This window comes from Eptesicus fuscus, chromosome 13, assembly GCF_027574615.1.
Source record: "Eptesicus fuscus isolate TK198812 chromosome 13, DD_ASM_mEF_20220401, whole genome shotgun sequence".
NCBI lineage: Eukaryota > Metazoa > Chordata > Mammalia > Chiroptera > Vespertilionidae > Eptesicus > Eptesicus fuscus.
In genome coordinates, this window is record NC_072485.1 from 17,774,843 (window position 1) to 17,801,280 (window position 26,438).

The following is a 26,438-nucleotide window of genomic DNA, read 5'->3' on the forward strand; positions in this document are numbered from 1 at the left end:
CCCCAGTAGGGGGTGTGCAAGAGGCAGCTGATTGATGTTTCTCTCTCATCGATGTTTCTAACTCTCTATCCCTCTCTCTTCCTCTCTGTAAAAAAAAAAAAATCAATGAAATATATTTAAAAAAAAAAAAAGTCGTCTTATACGCCGGAAAATACGGTAGTCTTCCTACTACTTAACTACTGGTTCTAGCGTTCTTCAAGGTCCAATTCAAGGGTTACCCTGAGTTCCCTAGAAGGACCAGGAAATAAGCACTGTAGGAGCTTAGTAAGGGAAATGCTGTCAACTTCCTGTTGTTCAGCTGTATTGAATGGTACCAAAAGGTACCAGGTAACTGTTAAAGAGTTAATGTTTAAGTATTATTAATATGTTAATTAGAAGCTTGAATATCTTCAGTAGTTTCAATAAAAATTATCATAACAATAAGTTGTTACTGTAAAGATCATCTGTGGAGAACTTGCCAAATAGATTGCTTTGTATTTGAAATTTACAATAACTAGGCAAAAACACAATTGTCACTTCCATTTTATAGAGACAATAGATTTCTTCTGTAACTCCAAGGTTATACACATAAGAAGCGGTGGGACCAAGAACTGAATGTGAAGTCCACTGTGTTCCTCGGTCCCTGTCTGGGTGAAAAGTTACAACATGGTCCACAGTGCTGTTGACAAAGACCGTAATTGCTGACAGCCATCAGAAGAGATCAACCAAAGGACTTGTATGCGTGCATATAAGCCTAACCAATAGACAGAGACAACAGGGGGGTGAGGGCATGGGTGGGGGGGGAGTTGGGGGAGGTAATGGGGGGATGAGGACACATATGTAATACCTTAATCAATAAAGAAATAAAAAAAAGAAGTTGATTTATAGCAGTATTTAGAATGTAAAAGCATATTCAAAATGCACAGACTGATTGGTGAACATTTGAGGATATCTTTATACGACAACATTCTGATTTACTTCCATAGCTTGCTGTTTTAAAGCTCTGTGGGATCATCTCTGATTACAGGACTTGAGTTAATTGTTTAGAGCTTCCTAATAAAAGGGCTCCATCTAGTGGAGCAATTCAACCATGTAGCTGCACAGACTACAAGTAGCAAGGTTAAATCCCTCCCACTAAGGCCTAAAAATGATGACAGTTTCAGAGATAAATGACATTGGCTCTGACAGGCACAGTGCCTAGTCTTCACCATGCCTTGATAAAGAAGGAAGAAGTTAAAGATGCTAAGCAGAGGTAAGATCCAATGCTAATAGTCTGCAATCTGCCATATGAACGCAATGCACCAACCAACATCCTTGAAAGATACCAACTCTGGGGACTTTAAAGCACTAATATGTGAGGGCCTGTCTAGGCTTTGGAAAGAATAACAACAATAAGAACAACAACAACAGCAGCAAAACGGCTTCTAGAAAAAGTTCTATAATTTCAAAGTCAAGTATATATTTTTGAGAAATTTCCACAAACTGTTACCAAAGGAGTCTTTGGTGTGCAAAGGGTTACAGCAACTTGTGTCTTCAGGAAAACCTGTTTTTTTAGCACTCTTCCTTTATGAAGATTTCAGCAGACGAAGCATCACCTTCACAGTGTAAGACACTAAATACTGTTCTCACACATGACCTCTTCCGCATGAAGAGACAGTGAATGTGGACTTGACCATCTGCAGAATGGGGGGCAGAGCCGTCAAAGATGACCCGCCAGGTCCACACAAGGCAACAACCTCACCACTAATTTATTTATTTTGTACTTTGTTTTGAAGACTTACCGCCCAGAAGAAACTGGCTTAGCTGAACCAACATTTTCAAACAGTTGGGCTTTCGCTGCCACACTGAAAAATAATTTGACAATGCAAGTTTCATTAAATCAATCAGGAAATCATTCAGTTCAACATGAAATTCAGAGTTATCAGTTAATCAAAACAAAAGTGATTACTCAAGAACTGTCCCCAAAATTTGACCTGGCTTTTCATTGTTTTAAGGTTTAATGTGGAAGAAAGTTTCAGTTCTGATCTCCAGCTCATGGAGTATCAAACTGTAATAAACCTAAAGCAACCCCCTCTGGGAGCTTGCTGTCCTCATTTTTTTCTACCTCAGAAAAGTGGGAGCAGTAAAAGGGAACATTTTCTCCCTACTTTGCTTCTGGCAACATTAATAGACCGCTGTGAATCCACAAGAGAAAAATCAAATCTACGTGACAAAAGAATTGTTGTTCATTCTGATAGCTAAGACAAAACTAATTCTAAAACTACTTCGTGTATCCTTTAATATTTGAACACAGTTCCCATAATATGGGAAGAGATAACTCTGAAAATATGGCCAATAAATAAATTTGTGGATTCAAATCTTGGGGGAGAGGGGAATGGTCTGTAAAGAGGTGATAAAATTAGGTAGAGAGTGAAAAAAATGAAAACTAAGCCACCTTCAGCAATTAGAAACGTTTCTATCTATACCAGAAGAGATATCAAATTCCTTGGTATTCTAGATTTTTAAAATCTATTTTATTTCTTTGAAAAATTCTCTCAGAACCTGACACAGAACATACACTCTCTCCTTCATCTCATCTTTTACTATCCGTAAAATACCAGAACAGAAGCTCTCCTCTTTCCCTCTCCCATCTCCCTTGACATATTGGCTTAAAATTTAATTTCCTTAGTGGCTAGAACCACACACACTGGGGAGCAGACAGATTTACCAATATACTTGTCTATATCATGGCAGTTAAAGTTCTGACCCAGAGAGATAATGTGTGTTAAACACACTCTGAAACCAAAAGGTTTGTGTCAGAGGAAGGGAGAAACAAATGAATTTAAGACACTTTGTATGGAAACAATCTCAGTAAATTGTCTTACTGGACTTTTGAGGGAAAATTTGAATGTCAGGAATACCACGATATTAAAAACGGGCATAGTATGTAGAGCACAGATTCAAGCAAGGAACCCTGGGTTAGGACCCCAGCTCTATACGTACTAGCTGAGGGTATGTGGATTGGTTCCTTAAATTCTCTTTTTAAAATTTCATTTTTAATTGAATTAACTCAATGTGCAATATTGTGAAATCCTTAAATTTTCTGAGTATCAATTCCTGTCATCTCTCAAATGAGGTTTATACAACCCACTGGATTCAGTGGACGATAACATGTGTCAGGACGCCCAGTGGTACCCAACAGAGCACTCGGAAAGGCTCAGCAAAAGCCTCTTTGGGTTTTGCTTAGTTGTTTAGGCAGGTTCCCATTTTCTCCTCTTTGACCCCCTTTCTGCTCACATCTATGGACCCTACCTTCTCAGTCTCTACACTTCCGGGTCGTTTCTTTTGATGAGAAGGACTGACTTCTCTTGCCTATCAAGTTCCTTGTTCTCTAAGAGCTTGTTTAAATCCGTTGAGTTCTCAGACGGGGAGACATATGACCAGGAGGAGAGAAAGCCAACCTTCACAGCCAGAAAGCAGTTTATTTCTAACAGAAAGGTTGGGCGGGGGGAGGAGGGACTGTCATCTGGGCCTGGCACCTCAGTCTCCTCAGCTGACAAGCTGATGTTCAGCTTTGAGAGGAAGGTTTGTAGCTTCTGAGCCCATGGCTACTCTATTATACATCTATTTTCACGTCCTTAAGCCATAGTTCTGCGCCTAAGAACTTGGAGTGCCTGCCCATGAGGTAGTTTAGATATATCCTCTGTAACTTCCACATCACGTTTAGAAGACAGCAGGGTCCTACAGAAATTGGCTACGGTCCACTCTCCAGACGAGGCATTCAGCGGTGGAAGCACCGAGGGCTCCGCAGGACACCTCAGCCCCATGCACCCCCTGGCAGGCCCAGCAAACACACTCTCACTCACATGGAGCCCGGCCGCTGGTAGCCGTTGCTCGAGGCAGTGTCTAGCCTTAACCTCCTGCACATCTTCGGAGGCAGGTCTGGGTTTGGTGGGGCTTTAGGCGTCTCTTTGGAACCTATGGACGTTAAGCTTTGAGTGGAACCACTGTAGCTCTTGTTTCCTAGAAAAGAAACCCCCCCCAAGAAAACAGGCAAGGTGTTATTAGACAAAATAATAGCAATAGCACAGTCCACGCGCGTAACAAAAGGAAGCATTATTCTCTGAGCCCAAATGAGACGGCACAGAATGTTCCTCAGCACGGCCGCCCATCACTCAGGGAGATCAGAATCGACAGCAATTACAAAGACAGCACCTCGCGGAGATAGGGAGAGCCAGGGAAAAAGTCTCAGCGCAGAGGAGTCTGAAAAATCCCAGCTCAGGAACAAACTAGATAAGCATCATTCGTCCCTGCCCCATTAACTTCTCCCTTGATTAATCACGCGGAACAATCGGCACGGAGCTCATGACATCTTGCGTAAGCTCCATTCCGGCTCACCTTCAGCTGCAGCGATGGACCTGAGGAAGGTAGCTGAGGCTCTTTTCTGTCCTGCAGTCCCATGAGACCCTTTCTTGGCCAGGTCTACGCGTGGGGAAACGTCCCCTGGGCTGGTGACGGAGGCCACGCTCTGGCAATCTGATTCTGCATCCGTTTTGGTTGCATCTTCTCTAGAACTGGATTCAGGACTAGTTGTCCAGAGACCAAGACTTTTCTGTCCATTGGACGGTGACGGGGATGCGATCCAGGGAATCCCTCCAGACTTCTCCCTGGGCTGGCAGGAGGTGGACTTTGTCGTGCTGTTTTGTTCAGAGGAGTGAGAGGAGAGGGACTCAATGCTCCCCATGGGTGTGCTGGCTGGGCTGCTGCTATAGGAGTCGCCTGGGCGGGGGCGGGAGAGAGAAAAGGACAGAGGCTCTCTGTTGAGAACAGCACCAACCAAAACCCTTCCATTCTCCAACTCACACAGGGTTTGTGGCCACCTGATCCCACGGAAGTGATGGGCCTTCACCTGGCATGGAGAACTGTCCTCAGGCCTGGAGACAGCCTTTAAGATATGCATTTGAACTTGGTGAATGCATTTTTCAATACTATTCAAGGGGGATTTTATATGTGCCCTGCCCCTATGAAATGATGTTACTCCTTACAGCATGAGTGGGCTGACCTGAATTCAGACAAAATTCTGAAACAGGACTCACAAGTAAGAAAAATGATTCCATGATGATATTACTTAAAAAAATCAATGAAAGGGATATTGAAGACATATTTCTGACTTTTTTATTTTACTTTTTTGATCTTAGGTGGTTCTGAATTACAATGCATCCGAGTCCTCCTCCTCCATTCAAAGGCCCCGTTAAATGTCAGTTGCAAATTACAAGCTGCTTTCAATTTAAAAGAGAGGGCTTTTGCCATTTCCTGTTAAGAATATAGCAACGTAAGAAACTGGCTGTTTAACTGGGTGTATTTTTTTTAATGTTCCTAAAAGTAAGGTATAAGAAAAAAAATCAGAGAAACTGTAAAAAGTGTTCAAATATGTCTAAATTAAAAAGTAGTGGTTTCTACTAAATATTGATTGTGGAAAATTTGGGGGGGTTTAGGGGTATGAAATAGAATGAAAATGGCCAGTTTAACACATCTTATGGGCTCAAGCTGCCTCCACCTCATCTTGGGGCCTGCTCAGAACAGTAAGTTAGTGATAATGCGTGGTATAGTTTCTCTTATTTCTTTTTTTCTCTCTTTGAGATACTTTGATACCCAAGAGATGATGCTTTAAGAACATAATGTGAGAGGAAGAAAGAAAATGCTTCAGCCAGTCTTTCTCTCGCTTTCTTCTCTACCACTTTGACAATAGGACAAAAGCTTCCACAAAGTAGCACCTCACGTACTTTGCAGGGAAAAAAGGTGGTGGTGGTGGGGGAGCATTGAGCAAACTAATTATTTCCTTTGTAGCAGTAATAAATTTGCTTGTCCAAAGAACCTTGCAGCTATACTGACAGCGAACATACAAATGTTAGAGGTGGGGGAGGTTTTGGGGTGATAGCATCAGTGAGAACCACTTCTATTTCTACCTAATTAGCGGCAGAAAGGCTGGGATAAAGAATGGAGAAAGCCTCTCCCCACGGCCGGCACACTTACTATCAGGTTCTGCCAAGCACGGAGTGTACCTCCCTCTGGGCTTCCGGGAGCCGGTGGAGAGGCAGATTGCTCGCGTCCTGCGGGACCCAGACCGAGACTGAGGCTGAGGAAGAGGGATGCTGGGGTCCGGGGCCGTGTGAAAAATCTACAGGGAAGAACAATGGGCCGCGGTCAACAAACGGGTGAAATTGCCATTTTCATCAGAAAAGAAGCTTTGAGACTTATATGCTACTTAATCTTAGAATTACATGCTACCTCATCAGTTGTATGCAAGAGATGCTTGATACCAAAAAATAAGTATATTAAGTGGATCCCAGAATAATGACTACTTTCTTTTCCATTTACACTGAGGAATGTTTCTTCTCTGGGTTTTCCTTTTGATGCTTCCCCAACAGTGAAGTTCAGAATTCCCAATCATTTTAAGAAACCTTTCAAATAGGAACAAATGTCAATGTTGAGACACACTGATTCTTTTTGTGTGATAATTGTCTTTCCCCCTTCATGCTAAACATAGCCTTTGGGTTGTACCATTTCCCCAGCAGAATGGGCCCATTTCTTAGAAGGTGCCGCCACGCTGTTGGTTCTGAATGGTCAAGGAATGTGCCAGGTCTGAGCACAGCTACAGGAGGCAGTCACGTGCTCCTTGGCTGTGAGGAAGCCTCCAGCCTTAGCTAGGTACTAGGGAGGGCCCCGGGGAAGGAGAGAGAGGCACAGTCATTCTCTCACAGGGACTGGATCTGACACAAAGGCATCACAAAATGTTTAGACTTTCAGTGGTTGAATTTGTTAATAATGCAATCAATTTGGCTTCCCCAATGTCCAATTTCCATAGTTATTCTAAGATCCCATTCTTATAAAGTCATCCTCCTGGGGGACTGGATAGAGATGACTTTAAGACTGCTCCAGAATTTTTTCTTTGGTTTTATTTAGAATATCACCTCTGCTGTATAATTAAGAGGCTAATTCCAGAGAGATTAAAGGGTTAAAAGAGACTTAACCACAAAGTTATTCTAAAGTATTATCTGAATATGTGCAAAAACCTGATTATATAAGTGCTGTGGAAGAAAATCTTTATTTTTAAAATATATTTTATTGAGTTTTTACAGAGAGGAAGGGAGTGGGATAGAGAGTTAGAAACATCGATCAGCTGCCTCCTGCACATCCCATACTGGGGATGTGCCCGCAACCAAGGTACATGCCCTTGACCAAAATCGAACCTGGGACCCTTCAGTCTGCAGGCCATCGCTCTATCCACTGAGCCAAACCTGTTAGGGCGGAAGAAAATCTTTAAAGGTAAATGATGGAGAAGGAAAGGAGATCACCTGGCCAGAAGGTTTTGAGGAGGATTTAAAAACTGAACAAGAAAAAGGAAAATCAGAGTCCTCACAAAGAAATAATTTATATAAAATTTACAAGACTGACATTATACGAATCTGACTTCACAATGTGAAGCTCACAGATGATTCAAATGAAAAATCGAGATGATACGAATGCCACATACAAAATTTGATACTCCCACTTGAAAATTCAGCCTACCTTTTCATAGTGCTCTATCAGAATTTCAACGACAATATTCTGAAACTTAATATTCATCATAGCAGCCACAGTTTCTTCCTGTGCTCTCATGAGAGTTGGGCCAAATATGACACCGAGGTTTGAGACAGTCATGAGATTTTGTTGGCTATGTAGTGATACTCTGCAAACAAGAGCAACAAAGATGTCTTAAGTTAAACGTTTAGTAATTATAAAATGTTCTCAACTACCAAATTTGCGACATAAATAAAATGTAAAACATTCCATTGCAGGCTAATTTTTCCAAATAATCAGGTTCAGTCACTTCCAATTGGCATTAATGAGTATAGCCAAAAATGACATAAAAAGTTAACATAGCCAAAGTAAAACATAATTACAAAAGTTAATATATTGGAGAGGAAAAAATCTTGATTTCGTAAAGTGAGTGCAATCACCCTGAAGACACAGATTATTGACCCTTTGGTGTCTTCTACAGTGCTATACTCCTTTTAGAACAGATGGTTTAGAGTAGGCTGGTTGTAATTTTATTTGGATTCACCAAACATATTATTGAAAACCTACTGCCAGGCACTTTCAGTTATTATTGCATTTAATCCTCCCAGGAAGTCAGGTTCTCCTATTGTACAGGTAAAAAAACCAAAGCTCCTAAAGTAAAAAAGATGTACTTGAGGTCACAGCAAATTAGGAACAGAGATGCTATTTGAATTCAGGTCTCCTGAATACAAGTCAGAGGTTTCCTTGAGCTCCCACATAAGACAACTGGCCAATGCATTTTCCCTTTCTTCCTTCCTTCCTTTCCTTCCTTCCTTCCTTCCTTCCTTCCTTCCTTCCTTCCTTCCTTCCTTCCTTCCTTCCAACCATCTTTCTAAGGCTTCCCTGAGTGCTTCTGTAGTGCTGGCCACTGTGCTGGAAAACAGTAAGGAGAGGAAACAGGAAGAGGAAATCAGTGCTGGAAATGAAAAAAAAAAAAAAAAAAAAAAGCCTGATATTATTGACTTGAGCAAAGTAATCTTGGTAGCTATCAAAGATGACTTTGACTAATTAACTAATTTGGAAACTGGATATATTTTACAGAGGAAAAGAAACCTCATTCACTTGACCACTCTCCTAGGTTAACCACTGCCTTTTCTCTGTTACTTCCAGCCAGGTTTTTAGAATGGGAAGTTCTAGGAAGAAGAGTAACACACAAGATTATATTTATATCTGAGTTAACTACATCCTAAAACCCAAAGTAAAATGTTATGGGAAATCCAGGATGTTGGGTTACCCATGCAATTCCTAGTACAGGACAGGACATGCTGACTGTCCCACTGACTGAAATGTTCCCTGTGCCCAAGAGAGAACTATCTAAGAAGACTCTTGTTTAGACTAAGAGGAGTTTCATTCCAAGTTTCCTTCTTGTAGACCCAAATATTACATATTGATTGTGTGTAATATATATTAGAGAATGTACTAAGAAAGTAGTCTGCAAAGACAATGAGTCTATCTGGAATCAAAGCATGAATCCATCCAACTTGGAAGTGTGGTGTAGTCAGCCTAGTTATTTAATAGCTTTAGGCTTCAGTTTCCTCATCTAGTAAGTATAGCAACCCTTATAGGGTTGAGAAAATGAAATAATCAATTAAATTAAGTGAAATAAGATGTCAAAATAATATTCTTCCTGTAATTAAATTGGCTTTAGGAACTATTGCTAAAATATAAAAGTTCTTGGTAGTGTAAGTAAACTGGACAACGATTAATATTAAGCTCACTGGAAATACATTTAGAAATCCTAAAAATGTGCTCTATTTGGAAAAGGAGAGTTGATGACTGTGTCAGAAGAGATAGAATATTTTGATGACCAATTTACTCTTCACTGAATTTTCCATCTGCTGGGCTCCTGAGTTAACACAGACCCTTCTCACCCGCATTTCATCCATTTCTGCACCTTACTCCCTCAACTCCTATAGGTAACAGACATCCAATTGCACTTCTGAATATTTAAAGTTAGAATCAAAGAAGAACCACAGATGGCCTTGTTTTAAGAAGAAGAAAAAAAAAAAAAAGGATCCTCAGAAAGGAAGCAATCCTATATAATAAAACCCTAATATGCAAATTGGCCCCTTGACTGGGAGTTAGACCAGGGGGCGGGTCCAGCAGGCCAACCCCAGGAAGGGAGGCCTTGGCCAGCGGCAGGCAGCCAGGGGAAAGGGAAGTCCTGGCTGGCAGCGAGCAGCTGCTAGGGATCCTATCAGGGCACGAATTTCGTGCAGTGGGCATCTAGTGATTTCTATAACATCTCAGAGCTAATTAGTGGAGATTTGGAATTAGTCATTAAGTTGTTGTTTCTTTAGGCCAGTGACTAATCCAGGTCACAGGTCTTAAATTCTTTCTTTCTTTTTTTTTTTTTTTAAGCCACATAAGGTTGATAGGGACCAAGAGTGTTGTTAGTTGTTTACAGTTTACCTGAGTCATAAGGTTGCCAGGAACCAAGAGTGTTATTAGTTATTTATAATTTACTTAAGTCATTAGAGTACACATTCTACTATACAAAAAAACACTAACTAGAAAAGATGCATGCACTCTCATGTTCACTGTGCACTATTTACAATAGCCAAGGCATGAAGACAACCGAAGTGTCCACTAGTAGATGAACGAATAAAGAAATTATGGTATGTGTTAACAATGGAATATTACCCACACATAAAAAAGAATGAAATTTTGCCATTTATGAAAATATGGAGGGATCTCAAGAGCATTATGTTGAAAATTAAATAAGTCAGACAGAGAAAGACAAACACCATCTGATCTCCCTCATATGTGGAATGTTAAAGAACAACAACAAAAAAAAACACACACACAACAAGCTCACAGATATAGAGAACAGATTGGTGGTTGTAAGAGGATGTGGGGTCAGGTGTGGGGAAAATGTGTGAACTGTTGTTTTCTAATTGAATAAAATATTTTTTAAAAATAGAGACTTTATAAAAGTAGTTTCAAAAAGTCAATAAACAAACAACAGGGAGAAAAAAAGAAAAAAGATAAGAGCCAGGAATGGTGGTGAAGGATGAACAAGAGAATTTTAAGCGCTTTTCTATGGCCAGATACCCTGCCCTGCTAATTCCTTGTTATCAAAACAACACACATTCAAATTAAGGGTGAAGCTTGTGTTCATCTAATACTCCGGGTAATTAAGCAACGACACTCATGTCAATTTAAAAAACACATTACTAGAAAAATAGCTTGAATACAACAAGAGAATGACCAATAAATACAGTGTGGTTAAATTTCATAAAGAGGTTATGCACAATTCAAAAACATAATTTAAGACTAATTCTAACCAAGGATGAGTCCTTGTTCATTAGCAATAAAGGTATAGCCATAGGCAACAGTTAAAAATAAATTTGAAATTATGCCATTCCAAGTGGATTCCTATGGGGGAATTTAATATTATCTCAAAGCCTGCACATTGAGAGTTATTAATAGGTTATGTAGCACTATTTCAAATGTGCATGACTAAAATTAGCATAAATTGGGTTACTACCTCTAGCAAACAAGGAAGGAATTAATTATTTGATTATGAATCATGGTATTCATTAAGATGGAAAATGTCTAACGGTTTTTGCGACAGAGTGGATGGACCTGCAGAACATTATGCTAAGGGAAATAAGCCAGTCAGAGAAAGAAAAGTACCATATGATTTCACTCATATGGAATCTAATGAACAAAAGGAACTAACAAGCAAAATAGACACAGACTCATAGGTACAGAGCAGTCAGACAGCTCTGGTGGTGGTGGCCGGGTGTTGGGTATGTATGTGAAGGGATTGAGCAAAAAAGAAAGAGAAAGAATTCATGGACACAGATAACGGTGTGGTGACTGAGGCGGGAGGGGAGAGAGCAAGGGGGAGGTGAAAGAGGGTATATGGGGAATAAATGGTGATAGAAACAAAACAAATTAAATAAATAAATAAAAATAAATTAGAAAAAATGGAAGAAACGGTAAGGGGATTCTGAAATAAGTTTAAAATGTGAATTTGGACTTTTGTTTTGTTTCCAGTATCATGGCAAATAAACTTCTGGATTGAGAGTGAGAGAGAGACACTCAAAGATAGATATGTGATGGTTAATTTCATACACCACAGTGCCCACATATTTGGTCAAACATAATTCCAGCTATTTCTGTGAAGGTATTTTTCTTCTTGCATAAGATTAACATTTAAATCAGTAGACTCTGAGTAAAGCAGATTAACCTCCATAACTTGGGTGGGCTTCATCCAATCAGTTGAAGGTCTTAAGAGAAAAAGAGTAGGTCCCCTGAGAAAGAGGCATTCGGTCTCTGGGCTGCCTTGGATTCCAGCTGCAAAATCAACTCTTTCTGGGTCTCCAGCCTGCGGGGACCAGGCTCCCTCCTGTCTGGATCGGGCCTGCAGGGATCAGGCCGAAACCGGCTATCTGACATCCCCCGAGGGGTCCCGGATTTCGAGAGAGCACAGGCCAGGCCGAGGGACCCCACCAGTGCACAAATCTGGGCCTCTATTGTATATACAGTATCTGTATACATAAACACAAACATCCTATTCATTCTGTTTCTCTGGAGAAACCTGACTACTGTGATATCTATCAAGATTTTTAAATACATCAATGACTAACAGCAGAATCAGAAAAATCTTCAGAGACCAAAAGATACTATGAGTCCAAAGAAAGGAGTGGAAGTTTGACTTGGTAGAATCTATTGACCTTGGTAATATGGTCAACTCATTTTCAAACTTAGGGATCAAAATGTATCTAAAAGAATTGGGGGAAAACTATATACTTCCACATATATTTTTAAGTTGACATGTAAGTTTTTCATCATTAGTTTAACCGTTGCAAAGGATATAATTATTTTCATATTGTATACATACCCAGGTGCATTCACATGTACATATAGATACATTTCAAAATTCGTCTTTCATTTTTAAAGCACATTCTACAGACTCTCATGACAATACCGATGTCCCAGCACCATCACACACTTAAGATGACACGGACAAGCTTAACTTTAACAGCTGAACAAGTAAAGTGAACAACAGAAGTCAGAGAATTACTTGACCAGGTGCTTTATTAAGATGTCCAGCATCTCTCTGTTTTTCTCTGGTAATTTGTGTACCAATGCATGTACAGCCTCCACCCGGTAGTTTTGGTCATCAGATTCTGTAACATAAAAAAGGTTGCAAATCTCAAGTTTTAATTGCATTAAAAATGTATATATAAACATTAATCATCATCGCAACCACACCCACCCTTTCATGCCCTAAAATCACTGTTTCAAATGGTTATTATCACATATCATTCCCTAAGACTGAGAGAAGCTCAGTAACTTGTCCATGGCCATGAAGTTAGTGAGAAAAGAAGTTAGCAAACCCAGGTCTATCTAATACCGGCCGGTGCTCTTAGCCACAAACCATATACATCCAGACAACCAGAACTCATGGCCTGCTTTGGTTTTGCTACACAAGGACAGAACCAAACCTTCAGCGATGGGAGTGACCACAGCCAGGGTTACAGACTGCCTAATGTGTCAGGCACTGTGACTGACGCTTTACCCTACTGAAACCTCCAGTGATTCCATCAGACTAGAGGAAGCAGGCATTCCTTTCCAAATTGTACAAATTCAAAAACAACCAGGAGTTCTTTTTCTGAGGGGTCAGAATCATGGTGCAAACAGAGGCCCAGTCCATTTTAAGCCCATGCTACTAACAGTGAATCTGAAGAGAAAGCATCTACAGCCAGTTGCGTCTGCCAAGCCAAAGCCAAGATGCAGACTTGTCTGCTAGAGAACCTTCTAATCCTTCAGAATAAGGAATCTATTTAATATTCTTTTACTGCAATAAACAAATTCCGGGGTGACTGCCCATCCTACCAAGCCCTTTCTCAGCCTAACCAATAGGGCTTATATTATGGGATCACCATTTCTTCTAGGCACACCTATCTGGAGTGAGGAAAGGCTGGCCAAACAGAGCTCTCTCTCTCCCAGGAGTTGAAATGAAGTCACCAAAACTGATCTGTCTGCTGGATATGTGGAAAGGCAGACCGTGTAAAACCAGGGCTGCCGGGACCTAATATGTTCCAACCCAAGAAAGTCGAACTGAAGGAACAGAGATGAGAGGCCTTCCAAATAGAGTGGGGAGAGACACGTCAGTTCCCAGCTCTGCGGTTGCTGGTTGCAGACCCCTGGGAGGCCTGACCCCTCCTGGGCCAAGGAGTTCTGTGAGATACAGCTTACTCTCTAAATAGCCTCCCCTTCTTACTGAGCTGGATTTCTGTAGCTTGAAACCAAAGAATATTTAATTTTATTAACTTAACATCTAGAAAATAGGATTACCCTTGACCCAGACAAAAGATGAATTCTCATAGATAAGAACACATATTAATGATCATGATAGTGAATAATATGATCATATTTGCCAGAGAATAAGTATAGAAAAAAGTCTTACAACCAGATAGATGTTTGTATCAAAATCAGCAGCTCGTTGAGTCATTTCAGCTAAGTGGTTCAAACGCCATTTCTTATGAAATACATTATTTTACAAGAAAGAGTTCTAGATTAAGAGTCTAACAGACCGGCTTGTAACCCTGGTATTGCCATGAATTTACCAGTGTCCTTACACAACGTCTTTTACCCAGTCTGGATCCTGACTTCTTAATCAATGAAATGATGGTCTTGTTCATAATGAAGCATCCATCCTACCTAATAATAGACAAATATGCAAATTGACCGTACCTTCGCTATGCCCGTGATTGGCCAGGAGGCGCGGGGGGGCGGGACTCGGGGTGGCCGGGGTAGCTGATTGGGCCGACGGGATGCTGAACTGCGTCGCCAGCAGTGGCACGAGCTCAGTGTCTGTGCCATGGCTGTGCTGCGGCACAGAAGGGGCCTTTGGGGCAGCGAGCTGACGTCCCGCCGCTCGGACCATCAAAAGTGGGGGAGCTGAGTGCCTGTCCGCTCAGGCAGCAGGCCTTTCAGAAGCCTCCGCCATGCCGGAGGCTTCAGAAAGGCCTGGTGCACCAGCGATCGAAAGGAAAGCGTGGGAGCTGGGTGCCTGTCCGCTCAGGCACCAGGCCTTTCAGAAGCCTCTGCCACGCCTGAGGCTTCTGAAAGGCCTGGTGCACCAGCAATCGAAAGGAAAGCATGGGAGCTGGATGCCTGTCCACTCAGGCACCAGGCCTTTCAGAAGCCTCTGGCGCCTGGTGCACCAGCGGACAGGCACCCAGCTCCCCGTGATCGAAAGGGAAAGTGTGTAGGGGACCCTACATGTGCATGATTCAATCATGCACTGGGCCTCTAGTCTTATATAAAAACTGCTGTTTTAAATTTTAACCCTGCTATTTGGCTTCTGTAAATGCTTGCTTGCTTAAATAATAAGGAAAATAAGACTATTCCCACTTCAAAGAGGCCTTTAAACCTTCCCAGGACAAAATTATCAGTGCTGGCACCAGGCCAGGCCTTTGGTTGAGGTCTCAAGGCCCCATCACATAGGGGCTCTTTAAGAACTTGGAAAAGGGGCCGGAAACACCCCATATTTGGAAGACAAAGAAGGTAAAAACATATAAATAGGGAAAATTCCTCCATGTTGGGGCCCAGAATTTGAGAGACATTTTCCTCTGGACCCGCACGTAATAAAGTGTGACTCCAAACTCTACAGCATTGTTTGATTATTCCGGTTCTCTGTAACAATTTCACAAAGGTAGATTTTCATGAAGAGAATGTCGGATGGGGAGCTTTCAGGAGGAAGCTCAGTAGCATAGTTGTACATATCTATTCACAGGATCATGTGGTCAGCCATGTATGCTGGATTAAAAACCCAGGCCACTCAACTTTATCTGACACTGTTATCAGCAGACAACGTTTCCTGTGGCATTACAATGTGTGGTAATAAAATAATGCAAAGATTTCTTTCTTGGGTTGTGAAAAATACACTTGTTACAGGCATACCTCATACACCTTAACAATGAAATTCCAACTCCTAATTGTTACAACGCGTTGTGATGCTGTCAGATGGTGCCCTGGCACTCTGATCCCAATGTTTTAAAAGTACGTATTTCTAACTCCTCAGGTTACATGTTTCTCACAGACACCCTCCCCAACCTCCCCTCAGGTTTTGAATTAAACCTATCCACATCATATTTTAACAGTCACTGATCTAAAGAAATGACATAAATATGTGACCATCAATACTACAAATATAATATGGGGGAAGAGCCTCTTGCCTACCAAAAATATATGATTCTTCTCTCCAGATTTGGGAACACAGTTTTTTCCCTCCAGATTTGGGAATAGTATGTGAGTATGTGTATGGTAGTAGCATAACTGTACATTTCTGTAGTCTTATATATCTAACCACAAAGTTGCTCTTGTAAAAAAAATGACATTCATTAGTCAAGTAAAATGTAATTCGAATAATTCCTCACAGCTTTTGCTGATCACACCAGAAAGTCACTCCAATGAGGTCTTATTAAATGACAAAATATTTAGTTCATCCTGCAATTTCTTATTTGTTAATAAACCATATTGTAAGCTATTAAGTATCACATTGACAATTTCTTAATATGTAGAGAAGTCTTAACTAGCTGGTTTAAAGTTATACCTCTAAGTAATACAGCATAAAACGACATCAACGGAAGCATACTTACTAACAGCAAGAATAAAATCTTTGTGCAACTTGTAAGTCATTAGTGGTTCTGCAAGGCACCTGCAACAGAGAAGGAAGCATACTTTACAATGGCAGTATCTCTTTATTTCCCTGGACTTGCGGTGCTTCCTGGGAACTGGTGGTCAGGCTGCATTGCAGGGTAAGTCCTAGTGGGGAGGCTCCAGGCAGTGCTAAAACAAAGACCTCAGAGACCCAATGCCCCTTAGCACTTCTCGCCACAATTATGATGTTAAAAAGGGAGGCCCAAGGACCTTTTTTTCACTTTGTGAGCAAAACTCCTCTCAGATATGGGGATAATATTAAGAAAAACAACTTTTAATTTCAGCCTATTTTGTAAGAAATACATGTGAACCCTACATTCAAAGTTATTATGAAACAGCCCTGGCCGGTTTGGTTCAGTGGAGAGTGTTGGCCTGCAGACTGAAAGGTCCCGGGCTTGGTCCCCAGTAGGGATGTGCAGGAGGCAGCTGATCAATGATTCTCTCTCATCATTGATGTTTCTATCTCTCCCTCTCCCTTCCTTTTTGAAATCGATAAAAATATATTTTTTTAAAAATTTACCATGAAACAAATTACTTAGTATTCATGAGATACTTCAGCCTTTTAAGTTTATTATTTGAGAAATCAAGGATAAGTTCCAGAACACTAAACACAAACATTACCACCTCGCGCTCTCACTTTCAGCAAAGGGTCTGTGCTGAGGAGTGGAGTCCACACATGGGGCATGGCATCCCCAGGTGACTGAGCCAGGGAGAGGTCACCGCAGAGTGCCTGCAGTTAACCCTGCTCACCTGAGGTAGTTTTTCAGTCCACTTGTTATTGTCTTGTTATCCCATAGTTCAATATCAATGTCCATATCAGGAGGGGATTTGGGAGCTAAAGAGAATAAAAATAAAATATTTAGATCGTTCAATTAAAAATACCACTTGCACCATTAAGAAAACAGGGACCAAAGTAAGTAGATCAAACAAAGGGGCACTAAACCTCAACTATTTCTTGTGGAATAATAGTTTCCCAAGTCAAATTATTGCTAATGGCTAACATCACAGAGCGTCCACCATGTATTGGGCATGCTTCTAAGTACTTCATGTGAATTAAAATTTCCAGTCCTCACAATTCTTAATGAAGCAGGCACTATTGTTATCCCCAGTTTATAAATGAGGAGGCTGAGGCACAGAAAGGTTAAGCAAATTACCCACAACCACAAAGCTTTCAAGTGGCTGAGCTGGATTCCAAGCCAGGCAATCTGAATCCAGCCAGACATAAATCTCATTGCAACTCTAGCTAATCAAGGGACACTACAGAGAAAGTCCAACATCATAAAAAGCCCCTCTCTCAAATTCTGATTGTCCTTCCATTATAACTGGACATTGAAAACTGAATACAAAATATTACTTGAAAATACTCAAGGATAAGCAATAGGCCATATCTCAAACGAAACAATAACAACAACAAAAACACCTATGATTTGGATTATCGGTAAGAATGCAAAAATTAAGTAACTGCTTCATCCAAAACTTACAAAATGTGGTGTTCATGAGTTTCTGAACTTTGGAGTTCACTCCTCCTATTCGGTAGAGGCCTAAAATTGTGATGCCTAATGGGAAGGAAAAAATCACAAGAAAATGACTTGAGACAGCTTCCTAAGTACAGAACGTTAAAAACTCAGACATATGCCTGCACAGAATCTGAAAGCTGCTTATCAAATTTTGTGGTCTCACTTTAGCAAACCTCCCCTGAAAACACCCACCAGACTTATATTTCTCAGAGCAGACACTGAACAGTGATTTGAAAGTCTTTGAAGATCTTCAAAGTAGCGAAGTACACCTGCCTATTCCCCAGGACTTGAATATGAATATGAAATAGCATTGCTCATCTATTTCTTCGGTCATGGAGTTCTGCATGTTGAACAGTTTTGTGGCATTTTTATCTTCACTGTAACAGTGAGGAAACAGATTCAAAGAATACAAGAAACCTACTTAACGTCTCAAAACTTCTAAGTGGCAGCACCAAAATTTGAATCTAAGTTTAAAGAACTCCACAGCCCAATACTAGTTTTGCTTTAGACAGGTTTTCCTGGAAGTGTAATTGCCTAACAGACCACTAGAGTGGGCTTCAGGAGAGAGGTCACCACTAGAGTGAGGAAGGCGCTGAAATCCTGACAGTGACTGAAATCACTGGAGGAAATCATATAGGGAAGGAGGGGCTGAACACAAGCTACTTAGGAATCTTACTGACTTCCCTAAAGCAGAAAAATAAAACTAAAGGGGTACTTACAATAATAAATATTTACAGAGTCCATCAGTACCAGTAAGAAGTAAACTGAGGCTATGTGGGAAGATGTAACCAAGTATGTTTATAGGATGATTTTTGATTAACTGAAGCTCAAAGTAAAACTATTTATTTATATAATCATAGAATTTTGTAAATTAGTCTCATGTTAATGGCTAAATACATCTCATTTTCTGAGCATTTGTACATAAGAATGGACCACATGACAACAGCGATACACCCGTCAGGTGTACTGACCTCTTGTTTCCACAGCTTGAATGCATTTTCTCACAAAGTTGAACCCTGCTTCATTTAAGTACACTGAAAAAGAAAAGAAAATCATTTTAAGTGTTCATGCTGAACTTACATTTCCGCTTCATTGGCCTCTGTCGTTTTATGGTTTAATGGTGGTTTTGGGTAGAGTCTGAATTTTCATATGTGGTAGAAGCTGAGGAGCGTGGTTCACACTCACCACAGTTATTACATGAACTTGCTTCATTAGAAACACAAATCCTTTCAGACAGTGAATATGTTACATTGATCCCTTCCATTTTCTCTAAAATTAGCAATATCCTTCATTACAGGTTTTCACAGATGATAAAAGCAAAATGTAATAAGAATGAACTTTTATTGTGTGTTAGTAACTCTATTACAAAGCCAGTCACATGGGATTCTCAAAACAACATGATGATGTGGAGAGAAAGCTTTAATTTTAAAATGATTCACTGCGTTGCTGGAAACGTCATTTTCTTTGTTCTAAGCTCTAGAGCCAGGATTCTAAACTTCTCTTGATTCCAAGTCCAATGATCCTTCTTATTACATTTTGTACCGTATTCAAAATAATTCAAAATAACCTTAGTCAGTCCACTAAAAATCCCCCAAAGATTATTATTACATTGTAAAATAGCTGTTTATTTTCATTGCTTTATGCTAGATTTTCTTTAAATCAGGGTTTGTTTGTTTTTTAAATTTTATGGCATAATCTGATTAGATTACTTGTTTAAACAGAAAGGATTTAATAATACTAAGTAACACTGAGAAGAAAAACTCAAAAAAAATTTTTTTGTACTATAATAAAAATTTTCATCACATGTGGTGGAGATAAGGGATTTCTTAATATTCCCAAATAATAACATATGCAGACAATTCAAACTAATGAAAAATTAAAACCTGCTTCCATTTAAAGATGATAGATTAAACATATTCATGTAGCTCAATATGGATTCAAGACCATATATATATATATATCAAGAAGGGGTGCCACCAACAGGCAAAACATTTGAAGAAATCCTGCACATAGAAAGCAACTGAAATGGGAATTAACTGAAAGGTTTAAGAAATCTTTGGCCCAAAAAAACCCCCAAGGTACTGACATGAAAGAATGTGTTTATTATATGTTATTAGGTGAAAAAAGTAATCTACAGGATATGAACCAATTTCTTTTTTTTTTCCAGTTTTCTATTTTTTAATTGTTTATTTTATTATTTTCCATCACTATCTCCTCTTACACCTCCCTATCCCCCCTCCTCTCTACCCCCCCAAAAAATCACCATACTGTTGACAGTGTCCGTAAGTTCTTTCTCTTTTTTTCTTTTCTTGCTCAATCCCTCCACTCCTCCAACACCCTCTGCCTCCTCCCCTCCTCCCCCCACCACCGGCCGTCACACACACCAGAGCAGTCTGCTTGCTCTTTATCTATGAGTCTGTCTCTACTTTGCTTGTTAGTTCAGTTTGTTACCCTTTGCGACAGCATAGATGGAGCTGGAGAACATTATACTAAGTGAATTAAGCCAGATAGAGAAAGATAAGTACCATATGATTTGACCCAATTTCTTAAAATATAATAATATGAGGGTATTTTTGTGTCCTCAGTGCCTAAGTCAAGTGAATGCTTTGGATGAACTCAACACACAAGAATGAATGGCAGAGAAATAAGCATCTATTTGAGTTGACTACCCACATGAGGGTAGCTCTTTTGAACACCATGCAGTGATTGCTTGTTTCCAATAATCTAAAATGCTAAGTTAAGCATTTTATACATTATACACTATGAAATTTTTAAAGTAGTTATTGGACATTGGAAAACAAGTGAATGGAGAGGTGAGGAACCAATATAAAATAAAGAAATGAGAAATCAATGACTAATTTTCATTTTTAACAATAAACACTGAGCCCCCAAAATGCAACCTTAGGAAACAAAATGCACTAGTATTTTTATACCAATTAAAACTGCAAGTTCCTGACATTTATAATGTTTGTTTCTTGAGGTCACATTGTTCAACTTTTCAATAAAATAATTTTAAAAGAGAAAAGCATTTTTAAAAAATTTCAATAAAACTTGGCCGTGGCAAAATGAGTGAAGATAATGCTGATACATAAAAACAGAATTTAAGTATCCATTTTGAGAAAAATAAGCAATAACCAGGCTACATCTTGAAGGTATACTGGGCTGTTTGGCAGCAATGTCCCCAGTCTGTTCTAACACACAGATCTGACAGGCTCATCATGAAGAATACAATCTTACAGACATTGAGTCTGCCTGCCAGATCATTCTATGGTACTGCTGTCGTGGTGTGTCCATGGGTCTTGTGCTTTAGTTCTATTCACTTCAATAAACAAAACGCTATCAATCAATTTAGAGATGTGGAAGAATATCATATGTTGGCAAAGATAACCATGCATTTCTCTTTTGTTTCTTTTCTGTGCTTTTTGGTTTTTTAAAAAAATCTTTATTTCCACCCCCCCCCCCCCTTTACACACACACACATTGCCCTCCTTCACCCAGGTCCTACCCGGCTCCAGACCTTCACCACCCTATTGTTTGTGTCCATGGGTAATGCATGCATGCATATTCGTTCTTTGGTTAATCTCTTTCTGTCCCCTTCTCCCCTTTTCCCTCTGAGATTTGTCAATCTGTTCCATGTTTCCATGCCTCTCATTACACTCAACAAATCACAGTGAACACAAATATCCTCTCATTGGAACTGAGGAGACTGAAGTCATCTGGAATTACTGTCCACGCATATATGTTGCCCCTTCCTGTAGGAAGATCACATTATTCAGCTCCCTCAAAGTCAGCTTGCCCCTGGGATATGCACTAGCCAATGAAATATGAAAGGGGGTGACACACATCATTATCCAGCAGACACTGAGAACCAATATGTAGCCTGCCAGGTTCTTTTTCCCTCTGGCACGAGATCAGCAATGATACTGGGAGAGGCCACTCCATGAGCCTGGGTTCCTGTGTGGACACTGGAGGTCAGGAGCCACGGCTGACAGGGATGGACCCGCATCATGATCAGCAATGAAGCTCACTTTGGTAAGCCTTTGAGATTTGAGGATCATCTGTTACCACAGCAGAAGCTGGCCAAGTCTGATTTAATAATGTATAACTTACACAGTTTGCTATGACAAAAAGGACTAAATAAATAAAGGCAATGCCACAGTTAACGTTTCCTTGCTTAACTGGAATACTACATCCATTTTTTCCCTCGGGTACTGCCTGGTCAATTCATGTAACAAGGCAGCAAAGGGCAGCAGTGGCACTGCCCATTCATGGCTGCCTTGCCAACTACTACTCACCAGCGCCTTCACGCAAGCACCCAGAACTTTCTACTGAGGGCTGAGGAGAGGGTAACACGGCATAAACAGGCTATGGTACACTGTCTCCCAGTGGCTGATATAAAGCCAGTTACACGGAGTCGTCAGGGGGACGTCAGGGGCAAACACAAATTGCAAGAAGGAAAACAAGCAACCTTCCAAAGCCATGAAGGGGTTAGTAGACTTGATGTCAGTGCGAATGAGAACTCAACACAAGTACGTTCTCTAGAGCTCAAAAGAGAAAAACTAGTAACTCCTTAGTGTTCCAATGAACTGCCCATGGAAAATGTTCTAAATAAATCAAATCACACCAACACCATGACAGAGTTACAATTTACTGTAATTTTCGTTGAGTGGAGGACAGGGTGTTCCAGCTGCAACAGTAGAGGAAGGTTGAGTATGGATTGCTGAATCAGGGCTCAACGCTGACCAGAGCAGACAGCCAATTATGCTTCCTGATTGATTGCTTGGTAGTTGCTGGCTTGCTCAAGTGCCCTCTCTGAGGCTTCCAGAAGGGTTAGAGCTTATCAGCGAAAGGGAGCTACTTTTATCACCTCCCCTCAGGGCCGCCACCCCAGCCCTGTATCTCCCTGCTCCAGAGAGGACCAGAGGGAAATGCAGAATGCAACTAACCCCCAAATTCCTGGAACGGAAATCCTATAAAACGGATGATACCTGGACTTCAGAGGTAGAAGCAGAAGACAGGCTAACTTAAAAAAAGTCATTTATTCAATTGAAAGTTAAGTGTAAACATTGTGTGTGTGTTTCGCCCCCTCTGGAAACTATTCAGGGCTAAAGCTTTTATTGAAAACAAAGTTTCTATAGGCAGCTTGGCAGCATAAAAGCTATTAATTTCAACAGAATTCAAACAGCCATGAGGGGAAAAAAAAAAAAAAAAGAATAGTCTTCCATACAACTAACAAAGCAAAAGTCCTTGTACCTTCCATTTCCCAGTAATTAAAAACCCAGAATGTCCTTACAGATGTAATCTACTTGGCCTCACAGTACATTCTCAGGGTTGACAAAACAAAGCAACACTTGTCTTTAGTTTTTACTTCACTTTTCTAACCTGCCATTTCAGATTAAAAGGCCCCTTATCACAGACAACCATACTACATGGGGCTTGAAAGAAACAGAAAAGAGAAATGAGTGCAATTACTGGTGTTTGTGATAAGCAAAGAAAGCTTTCTCTTCTCCCTAAAGGGTGAGCAGGTGGCTCTCCACAGCCTTGGCCCAGACTGTTCTCTCTTTCTGGCCCTGCTCATGGGGAGCACTTTGGAGCTGACCCTCTTCCTGGTCTCAGTGATAGAAACAAAACTGCATTTGCTCAAGGGCCTGGAGGAGAATGTGGTGAAGGAGGAGGGTATAACCAAGGGACGTCTGAGAATTTCCAGAGTAAACTATCTACACAGCAGTATGAAGCTCAAAAGCATTTGTGACGGGATGTCAATTGCCTAGGACACGCAGAATGAGCTTAATCTTTCTGTTTATTGCTTGGACACACTTCCTAGGGACTCACGGGAAGTCACTGAAACACACAGTGGCAGAAATTTAGAGCTATTGGGAAATTTTGCAAGTGTCTTCTGGCCCAATCCCTTTGATTTTGTACGTGAGTACTGAATGTTAGTTGACTGTCATTACACCTTTATTATGACTTTTATTGGCAGAAACTTCATTTGAAAGGACTTCCTTTTACCTATTCACAATGGCTGAAATAAAGTAGGTACACAATGGAATGCTGTTGAACTGAATTGCATGAGAAAGAATCTTTTCTTTCACAATTCTCACCTCCAAACCTATGGTAGAAGGACCAGCTAAAAAGCCAACACACAAACCTTATGTTCGACTGGGAACATGGCTCAGGGCACCAACAGAGAATGCCAGAGAGAGAAAGCTTACAAAAAAAGACAATTGCCTCTGTCCCTGCTAATAATTAGTCCCAAGATGGGAGTCTTGGGACAGGAAGGTGTGTCAACAATGATTATTTGTTTCTTTGAAAGATGGGCTCAAATGCAGAATAGTGAAGAGCTAATGGTAAGCTGTCCTTTAACAAAATATCCCCACTGGCATGGCTTGAGGAACAGTTTAGTTCTCACCTTAACTGAATATCACCTGTTTAATATCTATGACAGGCATTACTATTCTCATGATGAATCAATTCTCAGTCTTATAATTCCAAGAAAAGGATATGGTGATATATTTCACAACCAGGAAAGTGTTTGTGGATTCAGCATCCTATAACTGACTAATATTAGGTTTTGTACTTCATGCATTTTTCATTAAGATGAGTCAAACTCTGCTTCTCTGTTAAATTACGCTAGTTTTATTTATGGCATCTTTACTCTGAAAACAGTAAGTGAAGAGTAACCACAAAGTAGAGATATTTTCCATGTTAGACTTGTAAAGAGAGACTCTTCCCTCTATAATTTTAGTTTTATTATTCATTTCATGGTATATGTTCTCTATATAGTCACAGTATGTCCCTATTTTAGGATACGAGATCGTTCTTAACCTGTTGCTTTTGGGGTTTTCAGCCCAGACATTATGAAAACTTTTAATGGTTGACATTGAAAACAAATTTTTACCTGAGTTTTCTATTTTGTCATTCTAAGCTTCATAATTATCTCCAGCAATTCAAAACACACATTCCCTACCAAACTGAGTTTTCAAAGGAAAAACAAGATTATTTTAAGATAAATAGGATCCATCTGAATGACAAGGCTACATAAAAGCACTTCTCAAGGTGGAAAATGAATCAAAGCTAATCCGGTTTCAAATACCAATTATGAGAGAAATTGACATAATGCCATTTCTGAGGGGTCAAATGTGAAAAGGGGAAATGGAGATCTCAATAAACAGGGCAAACATAAAGATATAAGCTGCTCTGAACTCATAACATGATGACCTCGCATGATTTATTCAAGACTTAGAAAGAGGTCTGAGTCCTAGCTGGTTTGGTTCAGTGGACTGAGCATCGGCTTGTGGACCCGAAGAATCCCAGGTTTAATTCTGGTCAAGGGCACGTATCTAAGTGGTGCAGGCTTTTCCTCAGCCTGGGCCCTGATCAGGACGTGTGAGGAGGCAATCAGTTGATGTGTTTCTCTCACATCAATAGTTCTCTCTGTCTTTCCCTCTCTCTTCCACTCTCTCTAAAAATAAATGGAAAAATATCCTCGGGTGAGGATTAAAAAAAAAAGAAGAAGAAGAAAGCAAAAAGAGGTCTGAGATCCTCACCATCCCTGGAACCTAATTTTGAACGGAAACAAATAAAATTCTGGATGTGTTGCTAGGAAGAAAACAGGCTGCTGTTCTTAATTTAACAGGGCCATGTTCTTGAATCTGGAATACTTCCAAGTGTTCAGATATGTCCTATGAGTCATCACTAGATATCCTAGGATACATCACTAGAAAAATAGTATCCACTATAAGACACTGATAGAAGAGAAAAGGAGTAAAATTGCAGTCTGAGCAAGAGATTCACAGTGTCATTAATACATTTTAGGTCTTTTTATTAAAAACAATATTTTTGTTGATTTTAGGCAGGAAGGGAGGGGGAGAGATAGAAACATCAATGATTGATGAGAGAGAATCTAGAGGGATGAATCTCTCTTTACGTGTCTCCTGCATGGCCCCAAACTTGGGATCGAGCCCAAGGTAAAAACAGGTAAAAACAAGTGTGATTTTTGAATATGTAGGCTTTATGGTATGTAGTAAAATATTTTTAAATCACTACATAATTTTGTGTGTGATTTATTTAGAATGTTTAAAATGCATAAAAGAATATTAATCTCTGCATTTATCAGCCAATTTACTAGATTACAGAAGTTGCCAGGTGTTTAGGAAGATTATATTAGCCAGAATCACAAATTTGTCTTATTAGGGTCTTGCATTTAGAGAATGAAATTCATTAGTTTTACAATTATAGCTTGATCTCTAGAAGTTTATGGAAAAATTAAATAAAAATAACTTATTTTTTAAAGTTAGTACATTGATAATTTGAATAAGATCTGTATGTTGATTAAAAACAGGCTTAAAGAAAAAATATAGCTTAAGATAAATAATAAAAGTAAAACTTACAACTAAGGTTAAGATTTATAACTTTGAGCCCTACATATTAATAAAGCAAAGGGAATTGAAATATTCCTTTTTATGATCAAAATCTCTCCTTGGCAATCAAAGTCTACTGGCACTAAGAGTAAGAATAACAGCCATTATGTGCTGAACACACATCCCTCTGAGGGCCTGTATAGAGTACACTAAGAAGGAGAGATGGGTTCTGTCACACTAAGCCCAGAGAACTGGGTAGGAAACTAATACATCATACTGAAAGCCAGAATGTAGGAAATGATATAGATGCATGGACTTCAGG

General features: G+C 40.0%; 1 protein-coding gene across 3 annotated transcripts in view; it reads right to left on the minus strand.

Annotated features, from left to right (window-relative positions):
• Window positions 1-26,438, minus strand: part of ARHGAP42 (Rho GTPase activating protein 42) — a 251,581-nt gene that overhangs the window by 9,885 nt on the left and 215,258 nt on the right. For all 3 annotated transcript variants that reach the window (XM_054724760.1, XM_054724762.1, XM_054724759.1), the window contains 10 exons: window positions 18,728-18,790; window positions 17,721-17,795; window positions 16,990-17,074; window positions 16,179-16,237; window positions 12,593-12,698; window positions 7,528-7,687; window positions 5,992-6,136; window positions 4,357-4,737; window positions 3,825-3,981; window positions 1,761-1,823 (listed from right to left, as the gene is read on the minus strand). In XM_054724760.1, coding sequence (XP_054580735.1) covers window positions 1,761-1,823; window positions 3,825-3,981; window positions 4,357-4,737; window positions 5,992-6,136; window positions 7,528-7,687; window positions 12,593-12,698; window positions 16,179-16,237; window positions 16,990-17,074; window positions 17,721-17,795; window positions 18,728-18,790 — 1,294 coding nt within the window. The remainder of the gene's footprint in view (window positions 1-1,760; window positions 1,824-3,824; window positions 3,982-4,356; window positions 4,738-5,991; window positions 6,137-7,527; window positions 7,688-12,592; window positions 12,699-16,178; window positions 16,238-16,989; window positions 17,075-17,720; window positions 17,796-18,727; window positions 18,791-26,438) is intronic.